The sequence below is a fragment of the Toxotes jaculatrix genome, chromosome 12, assembly GCF_017976425.1.
Source record: "Toxotes jaculatrix isolate fToxJac2 chromosome 12, fToxJac2.pri, whole genome shotgun sequence".
Classification (NCBI taxonomy): Eukaryota; Metazoa; Chordata; class Actinopteri; family Toxotidae; genus Toxotes; species Toxotes jaculatrix.
This window is the reverse complement of record NC_054405.1, coordinates 2,962,735-2,983,518: the sequence shown is the minus strand read 5'-3', so window position 1 is coordinate 2,983,518 and position 20,784 is coordinate 2,962,735. Positions and strand designations below refer to the sequence as shown.

The window sequence follows — 20,784 nt, the reverse complement described above, 5'->3', positions numbered from 1 at the left end:
GATGTTTCAAAGATCCACTTGTCTGTGTTCACTGATGCTGTTAATGTTTTAATTAAGTAATGCCATTTCTCAACATCTATTTCGTAAGTTCCCCTGTTTGCCAACTGCTTCGTCTTGACCCTCCCAAACAGGCAGAGGAAGTGCGCCCGGCCTCATCCTCCTTTGTGACAGTTGTTACTATTTCAGCATCGGTTTATGTGGAGCTTCCTCTCGATGAGCGTCACAGCAGTGAGTCCAGTCTGAGGCTGTGTCACGGTGATGTACTTCCTGCCTTCAGGTAAACACAGCGTATCATCCACACCAAAGCAAATGCAGTCATCCTCTGCCTCAGCTCTCAGTGTCTTGTCACCCAAGGAGGCCCTTGATTTGACCTGGTCTGGCCCCTCAGATTATTACGTCTTGAAGAAGGAGCTGTGTAGTCGCCATTTACACACTGATGGTGACTTGATCGCTGCTGGGGACCACTTCCTGGAGGTCCAACACACCGACTTCTACAACAAAGAGATCCATATGATCCATGACTGCTGGACTAAGTGGTTGTAGTAAATGAATGAAGGATCTACGCTGAAAGATAAATGTTAGATTTTTCTAAAACTGACTCCTTTCTACCTTGGAGCAGGAGCTTGTTAAATCAGCCCGTACATCATCAGGGGTGATTGTTCATGTCGTCTCCACAGTGGCTCACAGAGACAGGACTGGAGCCCCTTCCAGATGCACAGAGCATCTGGAAGGGGCTGCACCTCAGGACCTTTGGGTGCTGCTTGGCAGAAGGAGAAGGCAGAACTCCACAGCATATCAATCCACTGTCAGGTCCCCCCCCCCCCCCCCCCCCCCCAATACTGATTACACACATGTTAATGACACTTTCAGCATTCTTCTTTCTCAGTTTGAGAATCTGAAAAAGAAGAATGAGAATCCTGATCTAGAGGAAACAGTTTGAGGCTATTTTTTTTTCAGCTCATGTTTGGAAGGGAAGGAATAGTCAAATAAGGTTAACTATCTGAAGACCGCTGTCAAAGGGGCAGGCTTCAGTTCAACAGTAAGGCTTTTATGAACTTGCCAATTAATTCTATCCCGAACATCAGCGTCTCACACAAACGCACACTTGCATCTTTCTGCTGCTGAATCCAAACCGAGGGGAAGTGGCGGCACGACAAAGACTCCTCTCTCTGCTCGCGGAGATGCTTTGCCAAGCAGGATGTACCTTTTCTATCAAGCTCCTTCTGTGCGTTATGTGTTGCACATGGATGAGCTGCTGCACCTGTGGGTTCAGCAGCAGAGGGATGAAGGGTGGGTATTTATTTATTCCCCATTAGCTGTTAATGACAGAGCAGCTCCTCCTCCTGGAGTCCACAGGGAAAAAGCAGCTACAACAAACTGATGAAATTATATAAAGTACATCATCATATAAGCCTCTTGAGACGGGGTTGTAGTAAACACCACAAGTATCTTTATATTTTCTCTATGAATTATACTCTTATACCTAGATTGTGTTGTTATTGTTGTACTGTATTTTGAAGCTTGTGTGAAGATAGAACTTCACAATACGGCTGAACAGCAACAAACCATTTCTCCCATCACTCCCAGGACCTCCAGAATGCACTTCCAGTGAGATTCAACCACCTGCTGCCTTTACTCCACCGGTACTAACGTTCACTGTTTCCAACCTTAATAAATAATCTTAAACACTTCCGACTGATCCATCCGTATTAATCCAGGCCCAAAAAGCTTTTCTTCTTCTTCTTCTGATAAATAAATAAATACACAGAGCCAGAGACGTGTGGAAGCTTGCACTTTATTGGAAAAAAAAAAAAAATCAAACAAAAAAATATAATCTGCAGGGACAATGCAACAAATATGCTCAGTTAATGGATTAAGGGCCACTTTCATGTTCAGGCCATCTTTCATGCCTCCACCCGCCCGCCCGCCCGCCCCCCCTGTGATCGGCAGGATCAGTTTTATGTACACAAAGCACCGATCAACAGTGCTCTATTCTCCTGCACGACTGGACCTCATCGGCCCCGCCCCCACCCCCCACGCCCCACGCCCCACGCCATGAGGCCTGACTCGAACCTTTACATGATGCCTCTCCCATGTCCCACTCTGTCCCAAACACCCTGGTGCTCGCCTATGGAAACATGATCCAAGCATGAAAGGGTCCCCCCCGCCACATTCAGGTTGGGTAAGGGCAGCCAGGAGCTTTGTTAAATGTAAGAATAAATGGCATGCCAAAAGCATCAAAAAGCAGAAACTGCGATTCCTTTCCAACGCGACGCTGCCTCCGTCATAAAATGTAGTGCTTTAGCATGACGTGAAAAATGTTGCCTCCCCAAATTCACAGCACCCGACCCCACAGATCTGCAGTATTAAGAAATCATTGGGTTGATAACACACCCTCAGTGTGACGCCTCCAGTCACAGGTAACTGTCCATCAAGGCATCATGCGAGTACAGAGAATATTTAGTGCCCCAGCAGCAAAACGTGTCATCTCTTTAAACTTTATATTAACTTTTTTTTTTGTTGTTGTTGTTGTTTTTTAAAAATCATCTCAATCACCCCCAAAAAAAAAAAAAATCCAATTCTACAATCAATCATACCTATGTATAAACCCGACGACCGCCCACGTGGAGGACGCCAGTGACTAGTTACATTTACATTTTGTTTAATAACGTCATCCTCTCTATAGGTAATCATAAATAAATACAAACAGTAACACCAGGAATGTCTACTGCAAACAATACATAAAAAAAAAAGAAAGAAAACAAAAAGGGTGTGGTATAAACATGGGTTTGAAATCGTTTTTCCGAATCTGAGGATGATTTAAGAAGGAAAATCGTGATTGATAATCAAAAAGAGGTGACTCTCCCAGACTGACCTGGAGAAAGAGGAACAAAAGAAACAGTGTGTGTGTGTGTGTGTGAAAACAACCCAATGTTATTTGTTGTTTTGTTTTTTTTCTTTTCCATGTACATGAACAGTGATGTCAGAAAGCTTTCTCTCCCTTTGGGTGTTGTGTTTCTCTTAGTCCAGGATGCAGTTAGGGGCTGATCCCTGTCCACATGATTTGAATGGCAGCACGCACTCTTCTTCTTCTTCTCCTTCTAAAAGACTTCAGACATGACTAGATGGGCACGACGTCCACTGTGATGCTCCTCCGAGGCGGCCGGGGAGCGCCTCCGGGTCGCCGGGGTTTGTCCTTCAAAGTCTGGTTTGGGCTTTTCGTTCTCAGAGAGAGGTGAGTTCATTAGGAGCAAACTGAAGGTTTGCTCGGACAGTTGTTGACTTTGTTGTGAATCATCTTCAGATGGGAACGAACCCCCCCCTCCCCTCCCCCCCCTGCCCCTCAACCCCCGCCACCTTCAGGTTACATAAACTGCATCTGGGAATATAAAAAAAACAAAAAAAAAACAGTGTTAATATAAGACCAGGATCCAGACTTCTAAAGCCTCCACAGTTTCCCCTCTACGTTCATAAATACATGAGCAAAAAATCCTCCAACAGGCAAAAATAAAGATGGTGTGGGTGAAGCTTGTGTTTTCAAAATAAGAGCTGAAGTCCTATTCACAGGAGACTGGCATCACTGGTCATTTCAGTTCATTCTAAGATTGTCTGCAGGTTTATTCTGTGACTCCTCCTACAGTTTAATGCGTCTGTGATCAGGAAATGAATCAGACATTCTGATTTCATCCTGTTGCAATGTTTTGCTACTGACTCGTTAAGCTACAGCTCCTGAACCGTGTCAAACTCTCAGCTTGAACTAGTCCTGAGTGAATAGAGCTTCAGTCTCCCCGCAGAGCAAAGAAACATCAGCTAACTCCATCATTCCTCCACAGGAGACGAGACATGTGGGACAGAGGGTGCAAAGCAGCCAGCTGTGGTGGCATCTCACAGGAAAGTGACTCCAAAATAATCAGCCAATCAACAGCCAGGTCTGCTCAGACAAGGCAGAGGTAAACATGCAGTCTGCCGACGCCGGAGCTGCGATGAAGCGCACACACAAGACGAAGCTGTACCTAAAAGACGCTCTATAAGAAATTCTGCAGAAAGAGCTGAGCAAAGGGGTCCTTCCCCGGCGCTCTGAGGGGGCTGAGACTGGAGGGACTAGAGGTTGTGGGTGACTGAGTCACAGAGGAGGACAGAGGGAGGGGGTGAGAGCAGAACAGGAGAGAAACAGAAAGCCAGTGATAAGAGAGGAACTCCAGAGGAACAGCTACAGGTGTCTGCTCAGGAAGGAAGGCTAAGTTAGGCGTTGTTATAGTTCAGCAAAGCACATGTCCAATCAGCGTCAGAGGCCTGGTCTCAGATCATGACCCACAGGGACTGAGAGGTGGATGCAGATAAAGGCCACGCCCATGTCTGAGCGAGCAGGTCACGTGTTTTTTTTTTTTATTTAAACTTTTTTATTGCATTTTACACATAACTTTTTAAAGAACAAGTTCCCGGCTCAGAATCATTATTAATAAGAAATCCTTTGAAGCACAAACCCTTTCATGATTGGCTGATTTTGATTTAATCTCAACACAAGACATTCTCTGATTAAGCTCAGGAGTAGAGGGGAAGTAGGACAGCGGATGTCGACCTCCGTTACCTGTGCACCGGGATTGGAGCCGAAGGGGTTGGCGGGCCTCATCATGGGTTGGGTGTACATCATGGTGGGCTGTGTCATCATCACAGAGCCCATGTGAGGAGGCTGATGGGAGCCAATACAGAAAACACAGCAGACAATGGATCAACAACCTGAACTATGACAACAAAATACAGATGGGTCCCAAAAACAAGGCTCTGAGGTTAGTGAGCTACGGACGCGCGTGTGTGTGTGTGCGCCGCAGCTTCGTCATAGTAAACTCCTCTTTGCATGTGTGTGTACGTCCTTTCTGTGGATGTGCGGACAAATATTTGTTTGAATCTATGGTTGTGAGGACATTTGGGCCAGTCTGAGGGTTCAGACTTGGTGTCAGGGTTCAGGTTAGAATCAGGTTTAGGTTAGGGTAAAGGACGGGGGACTGCATTATATCAATGAGCGTCCTCAGAAAGATATAAGTGTGTGTGTGTGTCTGTGTGAGACAGGAAGTGAAATCCTGCTGAGCATAAAGTCCCAGCTGACTTACCATTGCATATGCCATCATGCCTGTCGGTGTGGTTGCAGGGAAGGCCATGACAGATGGTGCCTGAGGTGACACACACACACACACACACACACACACACACACACACAGAAAAAGTTAATTCCTTCTACAAAATCAGGACAGAGTGATACTCAACTCTCATTTAACTGTTTATCAGATTTTTATTTAATTACAGTGAAGTAAAATGAACCTTTATGAATCTATTCAGGAATATTCTCTGATGAAGGAAGAATTCATTCATTCACCAAAGTTTAACTGATCGTGTTTCATTCCCACTTCACTTCCTTCAGCAAAAAAAAAAAAAAAAAAAAAAAAAAGGCTGAAGGAGGAATTTCTGCTCTTTAGAGAAGAGTCACATGACAAAGCTGACCGTGTTTGGACTTGCTGATGCTTTTCACTGCTTCATTCATTCAAAGCTCGGTGCACAGCTCTGATAGAAGAGTGTGTGAAGACAAGACACACTGTGTCGGTGCTTCTCGGCTGTATGTGACCATAATCGCTTATATTATTCCAATGAATCAACTAACCAGATGAATGGAGTAAAAATAAATCAATGAACTAAGTGAAGCTTCTTGCCCACTATGAATCAATAACCATCCCAGCTACTGTAGCTCGCAGTAGTGACTGATTTTTTTTATTTTTTTTTTTATGTTTTTTTAAATTGATATATAACATCTCCTGACTGCCCCGAAGAAGTTAAAAAACAAGTTCTGACTAATGTTACTGTCTGCAGCAGACAGGAAAATATTCAAGAGCTCTGTACATGGAATTTAAGATTGTTTAAAATAACTTTTAAGGCTTTTTTTTCCCTCAGGCAACTGTGAAAAACCCTTATCTGATCTCATCAGAGCTGGATTCAGTTCCTCTGAACAGTGACAGGCGGAGGTAAAGGAAAGCAAAAAAAAAAAAAGTAGAGAGTGCTGGTTGAGTCCTGGAGGTAGAAGCTGGGTTTACTGGCAGGTGCAGAGCTCCTTGTGGAAACAGATTAGAGGGAAAGAAGCGCAGCCTCTTTCTCTGAGCAGCCCCCCCCCCCCCCCCCCCCGCCCGTTTTCGCTTGTGATAACACAGCCCCTGCAGTGATAACAAACCCAGATTTGTCTAACGCCCCGGCCCTCTGGGGAAGGATACGTTTCATTAACTATTCAGTCATTGGGCGAGGGACGCACAAGTGAGTCAGACGTGACACTGGTGCCAAAATTGGCGCTTTCATCACAGGCTGAGCTTGTTTTCCGTGGCACAGAGAGCGCTCCTTCAGAATTCCTCCTCGCTGACAATGTTTGGTTTGTCTCAGGGACGTCTCACTCAGCGTCCCTCAGACAGGCAGTAATGAGATGATTAGGCTGCTTTTTGCACCATGTTGGGGATTATCCTTTAATGAGTGACGGCTGTCGTATGCATCTGCTTCTCAGTGCGTCGCCAACTCTTTCATACTCGACAGGGAACAATCATCAGCTTTTGTTCGTTGTTTGACGTTTGGTCACGTCGTCAATAACCTGTGCGCTCTCAGCCTCATCACAAGCACTGGGACTCCACTCAGAGGCTGGACAGGCTGTTGGATTAGTGTCTGAACATTTTACCAAGTCCTTCCAACAACCAATGAGTGGGGACTTTCAGTGGCGGACATCAGAGGTTGTGGGGTTAAAGACAGCAGAGGATGCTTGGGAGTTGAGAAAGTGCAGTAAAAAACTATTCAGGGGGAAAAAAAAACCCCCAAAAAACTGGAGGCCTTTAGTCCCACAATCACTCAACACCTTCCTCTGGCAAGACAGCATCAAGAGAGCTGGCAGGGAGAGCTTGACTGGGCAGGAAACAGACTGGATTTTAAATAACAATAACCTGATATTGGTTTAAAGGCTGGAATAAGAGGCTTCCAAATAATCCTGAACTAAGCCCCTCTGCCTGTGACTAGGTTATCCACACAGGAGCAAGGGGGGGGGGGGCTGACAATGGACTGAGAGAGAGCAGACTGGGAGCTGCTGGTGAGTCCTTCAGAGGACTAACTATAGAGGAAAACCACTGCTGTAAAGAAATGACGGGGGCGACAGAAGCCCTACCATGGTTGCAGGGTTCCAGGTGGTGGACGGAGCTGTCTTTGGCTGCCAGTTGGTTCCACCTGTCAGCTTCTTTTCACCGGGCTGACTCCAGTGAAGATCACTGCAGAGGCGGGGGGGGTGGGGGTAAAAAGCGTTAGTCACATTCAGTACGCCACATCAGGGACGTAACAGAGAGTTAAATATGACTTGAGTGTGCTTACTTCTTTGCTGTGCCGTTGCCAATTCCCAAATCTAAAGAGGACAGAAGGGAAGTGATGAACGCACAGCCAACGAAAACAACACACCTAATTTACACATACAATGTAGATAAGAACATATTTTTGTTTATTTATTATTTCTTTTTATTTATTTCCATCCATTTTGTAAAATGATCCTTCACAAACTTACTGCCGACGAGATTGGCCAGTGAGGAGTCCAGGTCACTGGACACCAGTTTATTGGGCTGCTGTCCGTTCGGGGTCATGCCCTGATTGGGTGAGGACGCCACTGTAGGTTTGAGGATGCCACCTAAAACATCTTAATCAAAAGGGAGCCGAACAAAGGGAAAGGAAGGGGAGGGAGGGAAGGGAGGCAGGGGTGAGGGAGGTAAGAGGATGGGGAGCCCAGAACAGGTGAAGACACAATACAACGGACAATAACACAACGACACAAAGAGACACGACAGCACATAAAATGTACAGACACACACGTAGAGAGAGGGTGTTCAGTGTGGATGAGGCAGTAAGCAGGGCTCACAGAAAAAAAAAAAAAACCCACACACATACACACACATCAAGCCAAGACTGTGTCAGAGGAATGTGTGCTGAGTCAACTCACCCAGTCATGCATATGCCATGCAAAAAAGCCAAGACCCCAGGGAGCGTGTGTGACCCCAGGACAAGGGAAAAGAGAAAAAAATATATATATATTATGAGAATGTGAGCAGCCTAGAAACTAGTGAGGGTGTACACAGAGATTCAAGGTGCTAAATGTAGCATTTAGAAACATCACTTTATTCTTCTATCCAAAATAATGAAGATACATTGGTATAATATAAAACACATTGATGAAGCAGAGGGTGGAATCGTTGTTGACCCCAGTCACACTCCAGTGCTGCTGTTAGTGACACCGTTTATCAAATTAGGACAAATTTCTGATTAATCGCACACCTATCAACACACCTATTTAACTAGTTCTTTCTTTTGATTTTGAAATATTTCACAAAACAGATTTATTTAGGTGATTTTCAGAGCCCATTGTAGGTACCAGTCATCAACAGAACGTAAATAATCCAAATGTGAGCCCCTCTCAGTTGAACGGATTTCTGTGGCCACAGAAAACTCACAATGGGAACCAAAAAAAGCATCCTTTTCTGTACCTGTGCATGCTGAAAACACACATTCTGATGAGATGGCAGAAGCACATGACACATGAGCAGATACTCAAAGATGAGAAATCCTCGATGCGCTTGCTTAGGATATTTCACAATATCAAAGATGCTCTCCCATCCGCGTCACTGTCTTGATTTTTCCATAGCCTTGACACAATGAGCGTGGAATCTAGCCTCAAAAATGGCAGTGGGAGGCCTGCTGACTCCTGAAGGGAAATGTGTGTGTGTGTGTGTAGGAGTACTTACCTGTGGAATCCAGGTTGTTGGCATTGGTGTTGTTGCCAAACACCGAGTCAAAGTCGACATTAAGGCCTCGAGAGTTTTGCGCCTGCTGCGGTGTAGGGGAGGCTGTAAACCCTGGTGAGGCCAAAAGAAAACAGTCAGGATGCAGATACTGACACCACAATATGTACACAACCACCAGCAGGTAGAAAAAAAAAACAAAAACAAAAACACAGCAGATACCAGTGGCGTAATTATAAACCACTTCCTTTTCTGTCTATGACTATGATATTTGGGAAAAAAAAAAAAACCCAAAAAACAAAACACACAAAACCACATCACTCACCAATGATGCAGTAATGACAAATCAGCCATTCTTTAGATGGGAGGGCAGCTTTTACTAAGCTCTTCACTTCCCTGTGTAGTCTCAACAGTGTGTCATTTTAAACCTGCTGGTTGAATGCTTCATGAAATGCTACCATCCACCCTAACCAGCGCTCTGGCTTCATGATGACTGGTGGTAGAATACTGAGAGGCTCAGGTTGACAGCACCGCGTCCATGGTAACCTTTGTTTTAGTAAACTTTTGTTGATTTTATTGTATGATTTGTCTGCATGTTATACAGAGGCTACAGTAAACAGAGGGAACTGGTAATCTGTTATTCAACGTATGTGTTTGTTGAGGGTAAATAGGTCTAGGAAGCATTTATTTGATTGAGAAAATCCAAAGCAGAACAATTAATCGATACGTGATTAAGTGATAAATAATCAGCAGCTCTTTTGATAACTGATTCATTGGTTTGCTGCTTTACTTCCCAAGGAAACTGAATATTTTGGGGGTTTTTGACTGTTCAGACAAAACAAGACACTACACTGGGCTTTAAGAAACTGTGATTCACTATTTTCTGATATTTTATTTTAAAAAAATATTGAGCCAGATTAATTAATAATGAAAATAATGGTTAATTGCATTCCTTTGTAACACCTTCCCCAAAATCCGACTGACTCATCTGGGTTTTAGATCACCCACACATTTCAAAACTCAATCCAACTCCACTGTATGAACATGTCCTCAAACGAAACATACAACTCAAAACAACAAAGGTCGCACCTGATGGACCGTACATCATCTTGTAACGCCTTCATCAGCCTGGGTGTACCTACCTCTGAATAGACCCGCTACAGCAGGGGGCTCAGATTGGAAGAGGGTGGAGTAAGGGCTTGGCCCACAGAAGGAGTCTGACACACAGCAACAACAGCAGACAGGCAACAGCAGACAGGCAAAGAACCAGAGGAAGAGGGGAGAAGATTATGTAGATATGAGACCAGAAATAAAACACGGCAGTGAAAGAGCAGCGAGGAAGCCGAGCGATGGCTGTTTTTTACAGGGGGGAGAAACAAAGATCAGGAATTGCAGGACAAAAGCAGAGGAAAGCGGCACTCATCACATGGCTAGACTAAAGACAGGGCCAAATTAAGGGCAGCGAACAACTAATGGCTAATCACCAAACAATGCAGGCTCACACCCTTCAGGCTTGTAGGAGGCAGGGAAGGAAGGAAGGAGGCATGTTTGATGCTCTGATTTCACTAAGAGACACCACGTCAGTCCCGCTCTACGCACAAAAGTTCACAGATGGACCACAACATATCACTACTTGTATGTCCAGTCAGACAGTTGTCCAACATAGTACCTGTGATAAATGTCTCTATCTGGGCAGCAGTTTCGAGATCAGATGCCAGGGAAGAGCTTGAGTCAAAAAAGGGAGTATAATGATCTGGAGACAAACAAAAAAATGCAGCTGATAAAAGATGATGGACATTCATGCAAAGAAAAAAAAAAAAAAAACAGTTCTGGCCTTACAGAAAGACAGGAAGTAGATAAAAGATTAAACAGCCTGAATCAAAGAATGTTAAGAGATGAGAAAATAAACATTGGGACCTTTGCCTAATTGCAGAAGGAAACAAATATTTGGAGCAGGGCAGCACGCCAGATCTTAGATGGATGTGAGAAAAGTGTCAAGAAACAGAATGTTCTGACCAGTGACCCTTTAGGAATTTCCTCCATTTCTTTCCCTTCCGCTCTGAAATACACTACTACGTACTCACTCCATACCCAAGCTTACATCACACGGTGAAATCACCTCAGTAAATCATCAGCCACGATGATTTTATGAGACTGGTTAACGTCAGTGCAACACATTTACATGTTGTGTGGAAATGAAAAAGAAAAGAGTAGATGCAGCAAAAACAATCCCACCGAACACTTCATGGCTAGGTGTCCTAGAGGACAGACTGCCGGCGTCCGAGGACACCGTAGGTGTGTGGACAGCATCGACAACAGGTAGTGTGAGGAAAGGGTTTGAGTTTGGAATGGATTCCTCCACAGCTTCTGCAGCGTAGGTGAAAGGATCTGAGTGGACAGAGGGGGAGAAAAGGAGGACAAGACAAAAAAAAAAAAAAGGAACAGAGAGATTATGATGGCGAGGAAGGTGAGAAAGGTTAAAGTTAAAAAAAAAAAGTGCATGCAAGATGACGTGAAGGGGGAAAATGCCAGTGATGCAGGATGAGGAGGATTAATACAGTGTTAGAGATACAGTGACAGGCTGATACCACCAGGACGGGTTTCAGCAGTCCACAGGTTAAGGGTTTTCATTATCAGAACGCTGAGGGTCCAGGACAGCGGCTGATACACCAAAACATCTGTGCTTACAATCAAACAGCTGTGTGTGTGGTGTTTGTGTTTAAGCTTGCATAACCTGCTTTGTGATAAAACTGCAATAAGTGCAAACATGAACACGGCACCCATATATGGTAACACTTCCAGACACTGTAATTATGTCGCACTCCAAAGTCCATTTAACAAAAAGCTTTTACACTTATACTTACGACCTTTGCCTACATTCAAAATGTTGGTGTTTGTCAGGCCTGAAAAAAATCGAAATGCAATGAGCCCTAACTCTTATTTTAGATAAGCTTTCCCCAATGTAATAAATATCAAATGTTACTTGAAGTGAATGAGTATGTGGCCTAAAATATACTTTTAGTCTGCTCACTAATCACTGAAATTACAGACAAACACTGTGTGTCAACTACTTTATCTACATATCTTTTGATATGAAACTGAATTGAAAAGCACACAACATAACTGAGAGATATGAGATTAGGCTGCAACTGCAAACAGGCACCATGCTCAGGATTCAGGTCAGGATTTTCATAGTCGACTTCACACGCCTGTAAACGACTCTTCTTTTACCTAAAAGCTCACGTTTAAATGTCTTTGTTCAGCATGTGGGGAAGTGAAACCATCCGATTTCCACACAGTCAGAGAAAGTAAAAGTCGGTGCCTCGGTCATAGCTCGATTTCGGTTATGAAATCCTACCACACTGTGCAGTGTCTCTCCTGAGAGACAGTCTTAGCTCAGGACACCGTGGAGCTGAGAGGACTTCCATCATCACCTCTTCTTCCATCACAGTTAGTTCTGTGCTTCAGTCATTTTAAGACAAGACTTGGTTTACAGCCTGTCACGCTGTTGTCCCTGCAGTGCTCCCTGTACTGTGAAGAAGCCTAAAACAACAGCACAGTGAGTCGATTTGCAGTCTACTTTTAGGGGACAGCCCTACCTCTACACTACGCAAATCAATATTACACGCTAATGTTTTCCTTGTGTCCATGTCATTACAAATGGCTCATGTTTTACAGAACATGTAAAACACCAACTAAGCAGGTTCCAGCACTGCGTTTTAAACAGTTACCATTAGCAACCTGTATGTTTGGTACCGTGTACATGTATGCATGTTTGTAAATGTGGAAGCGGTGTGGACTGAAGTGCTGCCAAGTAGAGTGGAGCTCTGACCTCCCCATGTGTTGGTGGCGGAGAGAGGCAGCGGCTGCTGGAACGCGGGCTGCAGGTCCAGAAGGTCGTTGGCTGCCTTGGACGTGCTGGAGGGAATGAGCAGGAAAATAAGGACATGTAGGATAAATCAGTGACTCATTTAAAAAACATGAGGTTCCCACCTCAGTCCTAAGGTTGGTCTTAGAAGAAAAAAAAAAATACATCTGCTATTGCCCTCTGCATGGCAGGATCATCGTAAAATATTTTTTGTGTTTTAATTTTGAGATGCAAATTCTGGTGTGAAAACTGTCTGCAGCGATATGTTTACATGTTAAGTTACTGCTGCTATTTGCAACAGTAGGACAGTTTTGTTTTTTCATTTTACAGCATTTGTTTGTTTGTGCTGCATCTAATGTTATCAGTGCTGCTGCAGCAGTGTTCCACTTTCTGCAAAGGATCAAAGTTCCATCTGATCTTAAAGAATGAAGAACCTGTGAAACCATTCTGAAATGTTTTGCAACAACCTTCTCAACCTGCTCAAGTGCTGTGTCCTCACCTGTTGGTGGAGCTAGGGGTGGAGAACAGGTCAATGGCAGGGGCTGAATTGATGGGTCCAGCCACTGTGGAGACGGGGGAGGAGTCTGTGGTGGCCATAGCAGGATTCTTCTGGAGCTCTTTCAGACGCTGCTCCTACAATCGTTTGGAAGCTAGTGTCAGCAACATGCAGACTTTATAATGTTGCTTTAATTTGGCAGTTCACAGGAAAGAGAGGAAATACTGGGAGGGAGAACTAAACCACAGGGGCCACAGGGCCACCACAGGGCAACTCCAAATCTGTGACAATTGTGTCTATGCATTTGTTGTAGATGTGTATGTATGTGTGTGTGTGTGTAAACCTGAATCACATTTGCAGACCTCAGTGGAACAGACAGACAAACATTCCAGAGACTACAGAAAACCACATGCGAAAAATAATCAGGGGTAAATACTGTGACAATAAAGGGTGAGCACTGTCGGCGATTTTCGGGGGAAAAACTCCCAGAATAGGCTTCCTCAACAGACTTCCTCTAAGCCAACTTCTCCCACTCTTTACACCACAGCACAAAAATGTCATTTAAGGACTATGAAGTACGTGCTGATGGACTCTGCAGCTCTGGCCTGAAGTGACTGAGGCTGAGAGGGATGTAGGTGAGAGAGAAAAATGTACTTTTAGTGCTTTGAGGCGGGCCTGCTCTTCTTCCAGGGCTGCCTGTTTTTCCCTCTCGTCCACTTTGGTGAAGGATATGCCGGTGTTGGCCAGGGAGGAGACAGCATTGGAGAGGGTGCTCGCCCTGAGTCAAGGGACAGAGACACAGAAAACATTGACTCACCACCTATAAGTAAAGAGCTATGGGAAAAAAAACTATACGCTTTGATAACTAGATATCAGTTTGCGTATTGCTTAACCTCACTGTGACAGAGAAATGAACAGTTTCACTCTAAGAAAAAAAAACGACATTTTTTTTTAGTCTTCTTTTAGATACTGCAAGAAGCAACTACAACAACAACAAAAAAAAGAATGCTCTGTAAATAAGTCCAGTACTATCAAGTTGCTGAAGCAAACATGAGCCTCTTATCTGAGCCTGGATGGCAGGAAGCCAGTGAACAGAGATGCAGACCTACCTGCTGGCTGCTGTGGAGTCTTTGACTTTTTTTCCCTCTAAAGAGGCCAAGTGCTGTTCCAGGGCGTCCAGCAGGCTGCTGGGGGCCTAAGCATGAATGTCATTTACACACAATAAGTTTCAGAAGCGCGAGGAAAGCAGAATACATGATGTCAAACAAACAAAAAAAAAACTCTTAAGCATGCCAGGTTATTGCCACGAGTCCACAAACAGCTACTCTCCAATACAGAGACAGAGAGAGAAAAGGTTCAGATACTTACACAAACTGTAAACTGAAAACGGAGAGAGATAGAAGGAAGGGGAAAATACAGAAAATAAAGGTGGTAACAGACAAGATATTATTAGGAAAACGTTTGGGAGAAAGCTACCTAATTCTGGTTTATCTGCTATAATTACAGAGTTATACTAAATACAAAACGCACATGGGAGGCTCCAAATAAATGCACTTTCTATATAATCCAACACTTCAGCAGATCACTGGTCCACGTATGGGTCCATCGCTGCCCACACTAAAACCTTTGATTCACACCTTTATTTCCTGTATGACGTGCAAGGTCAGACGTGAGTGTGAGTCGCAAGGTGTTTGTCAGTGCAATAGTGGGCTCATGCATTGCCTGCCTGGCTTGCACAGCACTGGGTGTTAAAACTCGTTAGGTCTGAAGCTGCAGGGGGGGAGGGGGAAAGGACAATAACAGCCAAATTTTGGAAGTTCTTATGCAGAAGGTCACTAAACCATTTCAGCCACACATAAAACCCCCAGCGTACGCACTGAAAGCTTGCAAATATGCTACTAGATAAACTCAAAGATATAAAAACAATAACCACACATTTCACCACCGCTGCACTTAAGTGCTTATAATAAGTCAGAGCTATAAGGGATTTAGAAACCTGGGCAAAGCAATCATTATGTCATCAGTAATGTAATCACCAGCCTTATTTTTTAACGCCTGTAGTTGTAAGTATTAACTAAAATATGAGCTGTTGGATTCCTCATACTTTTAAAGGGTCAGTTCACCCAAATCAAGGATAGTTTTGCCCCTATCAGTGGTGTCTTAATAGCCCAGCACATAAAAACTGGGACTATCTGCATTGCAGGATACCAGCTGGGGTAAATGACAAAAGATTTTTTTTTGTGCTTTGGCAAAATGTTTAACGGACGTGTACCAATGGTAATAACTACAGTATTTGAAAAAGGAGCAGACAGAATATACATTTACTGCTCACTCAAATCAGATCAGTAATCTTCATTTCAACTGTTATTCCACAATAATTTGCCACCTAAAAACACATTTATGTGCCATTTCATGACAAATGAATGTATACCACAATATATATATTCTAGCAATATATACACATTATATAAGTAAAGTTTTAGATAATGTTAATTTCCCAAAATTTGGCCATTCTCTGCTTTTTTAGTTAAGGAAAGCCAGCATAGAGGTGATGGGTGTCAAGTTAATGTTTGTTATTCAAAGTAACAGCAAAGAAGCCAAGTGGTTGTGTTTAGATTTTGCATCTAGGCTTACCTGAGACAGATCTGGGATGTCCCCTCGATCAATCCCCACTTGCTGCAGGAAGAGAACACGGATCATCAGAATGTGGACGAGAAAAAAAAATATAGCCAACCCACCTACATGATCCAAGGCCCCTGATCAGCTTACCTCTGCAACTTTAAGGAACTCTGAGATTCGTGTCATTCGTGTAAGGAATTTCTTGTAGATGTCAAGTCCATCTTTGCACTGGACTTTCTTCATGTCAAAGTATTTCTCTGTTAAACGAAGAAAACAAGCACAGAACTATCATCACCCAAAGGTGAAGCCTTTCTGCCTCTAACTCAGACACACAAACACACTGGCCACGCTGTCACGACTGGTAACAAGACTTATTCCCACAGCTTCAATTTTTCTGAAGTTTTTTTGTGTCGTCCGGCCAACACCAATTCCTTCCAAAGTTATGTAGTGAAAGTTGTGCCCGGTAATTAGTGCATCATTCTGTCATCAACTCGTAGGAGACCCACGCAGGCTGCACATCTGTCCACGACTGCCTACACAAGTACGACCCACGGAGAAAAGTCTGCTGGCAGACTTCCAAGTACCAAACAGCTGAGACACACTGGTAGAGCCTGTCGCCTGGCAACCACATGACGCCTCAGGGAAAACACCCCGAGTCCACCGTGCGGAGGTTACAGACTTCTAACAAAATGACTAGAACTGCTCGAAGAAGGAAGAATCACCTTACTTTACTGCTGATGACTGGGTTGATTTCAAAATAATATTTTTAATCCTTCAATTTCATTCACAATCTCGGTATCTATTAGTAGTATAGCCATATAGTAAACAGCCTAGTAATATGATATGATTATAAGCACTGAGGACTATTGTACAACTGGTTTCAATTAAAACTACAAAGTGATCTTAGCTGTCTTTCCTGTTTCACATTAAAAATGATTTTGTCGTTAGAAACTAAGGTGGGCAGCCTTGCCCTGTACAAGCTGAGCAAAAATAGCAGAAATGAAACCATGCTGCTTTGAATTTTAGGCCATGGTCAGAAAAGAATTCATGAGGTTTGCAGAGGAATAGTTTGCACCAGCACCCCCTAAGAATCCCTCCGCTCTCCAGTCCTCCATTTTTCCTGGTAATTAAAGGCTTAAATGAACTGTGTGGGAATGCTAACGAACATCAAAGCTGAATGCAAAGTATTAAATAAGCGCAAGGACATGTGGAGTTGGTCATTCAGTCTTTCGCTACTGGTCACTGTCTCTCATCATCTTTAATCACCGCTTCCATTATAATGCACAGGACAGTAAGGAAACACCTACAGTCCAAACAGTAAATCAGCAAAGCTGTGACAACACAAAAGCCTGTTTTTACCCAGGAGGTTGATTATGCCCTCGTTGTAGGCTGCAAACAGTCGGATCGCATCTTTGAACAGAAGCATGAAGGCAGCATTGATCACGCCATTCGTCAGCTCATTGGCATTGACCTGAAAGAGAGGTGGAGGTGTTGAGAACAATCAAGTTTAAGTTCGTCCCAAATAAATGGAATAAGCGTTTTAGCAGTGGATTTGAGATGCCAAACCGGTGCAGCCGATACTCACATTGAAATCGAGTAACACATCCATCTGATTTTGGATGATAGGGATGGTCTTGAGGAGTTTCTCTGTGTTCATGGTTCTCATCAATCCGTCAGACCTGTTGGGGGGGGGGGGGGGGGGGGGAGAAAAGTGAGCGCTTTAACAAATCTAATCTCATACACTCCTCAGATATCTTCGCGCCTGCTGACACAGACAGAAGTGTGCTTTCAAATTTTTAATTGTCATTATCTGAGGATTTTGCACTGTTCATGGACGTGGCTGATTCTTATGATCTCAAAATCACTAAATCAACACAAAAAAGAAGTATGAACGATTCCATCTCTCCTTGTAGTGTAGGGCTTCACAATGTCATGTTCAAGAAATTTGGCCCAAAAACAGGAACTCTTCTTTCCCCTTATGGAGCTGTAGAAGTTAAATTCTGCATACATCTGATGAGCTTATGCAACTTTGAACAAAACTGTCACAATGTTTCTGGCAGGAAATAAAACTATTGCAGTGTTATTTTTTCAGTGTTATTCAGCCCTGTCTTTTCCCCGTCCCACGGTTGTGAAACAAGACCGTGTTTCTAGAACTACAACATCCTAGGTTGGCTCAGGTACAAGTCAACGCTAACACCCCAATCAGTTACAGTGAAAATAAAAAGCTCCTTACCCTCTTTTCACTTTAGTGAAGTCAAACGCGACTTGTCTGTAGGACACAGCCTTCTCATTCAGGTAGCGGCTATACCTCCTAATGAACGTTGACATATCATAGCCTATGTAACAAAAAAAAAAAAAGGATGAAAAGAAGAAGTGGGTGGCGGTCAGGGTTAGATAATAAATGTCATGACACAGACTGCGAATATGGAGTATAAGTATTTAAGGGCTTCTTACGACTACAATGTGTATAGCGTTGGTAATATACCTTGTAGGCCACTTTTGTCCAAAAAATTGCTGAGGTTGAATAGTGTGTTCCTTGAAGCCAGATACTGTATAAATCTCTGCAAGGAAAACAAAGGATGAGGAACTCAGTATGCTTGCACAAGTGGTGTTAACCACAAGTGAGGCTTCTGAACCGGCAAACTGTTGTGCAAAGAACAGCTTCACATGTGGACATGTAACATTTAGTGCACTGCTATGCGATGGTATCCAGCTATCTCATACCGCAACATACTGTATGTCACTGTACAAGGGTTAAACCTTTATCACATAGGTTATTTAACAACAACAACAACAACAAAAAATCTCCTTTAGGTGCTGACCTCGTTGCCGTAGACCATCAGATGGTGTGTGGTGGTGAGGGATTTGAAGACAACCACCCAGCTGGTGTTGGTGGTCCTCTCAAAGAGTGTGTCAGCCAGCTGAGGGATGTTCACATTCATTTCATTTGTGCACTGAATCAAGTCTGCGGAGGAGAAAGAGAGGGGGGCGGGTCAATGAGCCGATGTGTTACTGAGGCAGTCAATGCACAGCACCTCAGAGGAAGCGAACAGGTCTGCTGTTCAGTGAAAGCAGATATTTTGACCGCGTAGCTTTCCCATTTTCTTTTATCTGTTCCTTTTCATGACACCAAGCTGACCACAATCGATAAAATACTGCAGGGCAGGGGTATGCTGGTGAGTCAAGAGTTCAGGTAAACAAAGGCGGTTCAGGACAAACAGTTCTAAAACGCTAAGGTACAGGAATACGTGACAAATTTGCTGGAAGTGGATGTTTTGATCATTGTGACCCCTGATCTGTTGTTTGCTACTAAAAAAAAAAAAAAAGAAAAAAAAAAAAAAGAAATGACACCCGACGTTTCAAGGGTGACCCTAGCAATTTTTAACTTGGTTTCTGTGGTTCTAATTTAATGAAAACATGAATGAAATTCATATATGAATGAATCAAAATATCTCTTTGCTCTCTAGCTGCAAAGGCAAAACTTGCTTGTTTTGCAACCTGCTTAGACTACATACTGTACTTCCTCATTCTTTGCAGGCCTGCCTCCAAGGACGGTCATAGCACACAGCACCACTCAGGAACCAAGACAGTCCCTGCACCATGTTGTTCTCTCACAAGCAACAAGGAAAGGCTGACACTAAAACACCAGTGTTTCTGAAAGGCAAAACAGTTTCATGATAAAATGTTGGACTAAGATGCAACAGCACACCAGAGAAGAGGTGACTGCAAGAGGTTTGTTACAACTGCAGCTGAGAGGCCCCTGTGGTCAGGGTGGCTCAGTTAGCTGCATCCGTCGCTGCGCTCAGTAAATCTGCAATGATCTACACAACTCACTCCAGCGCACGGTTTGTTTTGTGGACAGTTTTTTTGTTGTGATCCTGACACACTGATACAACACAACCGGACTCCGTGATTGAAAATAACTTGATATACAGAAACAAAAACATCAGCAAAGAGATACAACACTGGTTTACCGGTCAGCGCCATCTTCTCTGCAGAAACAGTCGCAAACCGGGCAAACAAACTCCCTGATGTGTTCCGTAAACACACCACCACCACCACCACCAGAGGAGGCCCATGGAAAGTGGGACAGTACCAGTAAAAAGAGTGGCACAGGAGCGGCAAGGCAGGCACAGCTGGCAATGCATTCTGGTTGTTGTAGGAGTTTGTGTTTTAGAGTAATATGGAAATACCTTTTTTTGGCACTGGGAAGTGAGGCTTTACTTTAGAAACTGAGATTGCTAAGCATTCACACTGTACCTGGGAAAACACCATGTTACTACCCTTGAGTTTTTCTTACTTTTCCTACACATACCCATAAGGCTCTGATTTGTGGACTGACAGGGTATGCATACATCCTCAGCGTGGCAGCCATGGATGGGTGCCATGACCATCTGGCCTGAAGTGAAAGCAAATGCCTCTGGGTTCCTCTTTCCATCAAGGCCATGGGACTGATCGATGATGCCAGACTTCATCAGACCCCCGCCCACCTCCATATATCTTCAAATACACCGACAGGTCTCTCTCTCAGCGCTCTGTGCCCATTCTTAACTGCACATCTTGCACTTGACTTTGACAGTAACCTATGCTGCCACAATTCTTCATTGTTTATATGAAGTGTAAGATTGTATATTTGAAGAAAGAAACACAGGAAAAGTAAAAAGTCAGCTCAAAAACCCAAATGTCTCCTTCTTCAATCAAAGATATCTACTATGTGAACTATGTGTGAAACTGACTGTGAGCTATTGGTGAATACAGACAGCAGAAAGGGGGAATCTATACGGGGCACAAAGGAGAGATACCTTTTCACAATGAAGTCAAATTCACGTGACCAATCTGAAAAAAATCCAGAGCTGTAAAGTCTGACAGTTACTGAACAACATAATCTGATTTCTACCCAGGACCCAGGACATGTAATCAGATATAATCAAATTCTGAGGAGGTGGCAAAAGTCCTCATTTTGTGCTCTTATAGAAAATCATGTGACACACTAAACTGTTGAGAATGAA

General features: G+C 43.7%; 1 protein-coding gene across 7 annotated transcripts in view; it reads right to left on the bottom strand.

Annotated features, from left to right (window-relative positions):
- Window positions 1-3,386: 3,386 nt before the first annotated feature.
- The window catches only part of picalma (phosphatidylinositol binding clathrin assembly protein a), a 28,279-nt gene continuing 10,881 nt past the window's right edge, over window positions 3,387-20,784 (bottom strand). Inside the window, exons 2-22 of one of the 7 annotated variants that reach the window (XM_041050880.1) lie at window positions 18,598-18,740; window positions 18,261-18,336; window positions 18,009-18,111; window positions 17,361-17,454; window positions 17,135-17,246; window positions 15,926-16,032; window positions 15,791-15,832; window positions 14,266-14,351; window positions 13,811-13,934; window positions 13,160-13,293; window positions 12,625-12,710; window positions 11,028-11,180; window positions 10,462-10,545; window positions 9,935-10,009; window positions 8,796-8,906; window positions 7,568-7,687; window positions 7,381-7,411; window positions 7,181-7,280; window positions 5,109-5,168; window positions 4,589-4,690; window positions 3,387-4,118 (exon numbers count right to left, since the gene is read on the bottom strand). In XM_041050880.1, the coding sequence (XP_040906814.1) occupies window positions 4,026-4,118; window positions 4,589-4,690; window positions 5,109-5,168; window positions 7,181-7,280; window positions 7,381-7,411; window positions 7,568-7,687; window positions 8,796-8,906; window positions 9,935-10,009; window positions 10,462-10,545; window positions 11,028-11,180; window positions 12,625-12,710; window positions 13,160-13,293; window positions 13,811-13,934; window positions 14,266-14,351; window positions 15,791-15,832; window positions 15,926-16,032; window positions 17,135-17,246; window positions 17,361-17,454; window positions 18,009-18,111; window positions 18,261-18,336; window positions 18,598-18,740 (2,036 nt within the window). In that variant the 3' untranslated portion in view covers window positions 3,387-4,025. Of the gene's footprint in view, window positions 4,119-4,588; window positions 4,691-5,108; window positions 5,169-7,180; window positions 7,281-7,376; window positions 7,412-7,567; window positions 7,697-8,795; window positions 8,907-9,934; window positions 10,010-10,461; window positions 10,546-11,027; window positions 11,181-12,624; window positions 12,711-13,159; window positions 13,294-13,810; window positions 13,935-14,265; window positions 14,352-15,790; window positions 15,833-15,925; window positions 16,033-17,134; window positions 17,247-17,360; window positions 17,455-18,008; window positions 18,112-18,260; window positions 18,337-18,597; window positions 18,741-20,784 lie in introns of those variants that run through there. The other 6 variants (XM_041050875.1, XM_041050881.1, XM_041050877.1 and 3 more) reach the window with 6 other exon arrangements.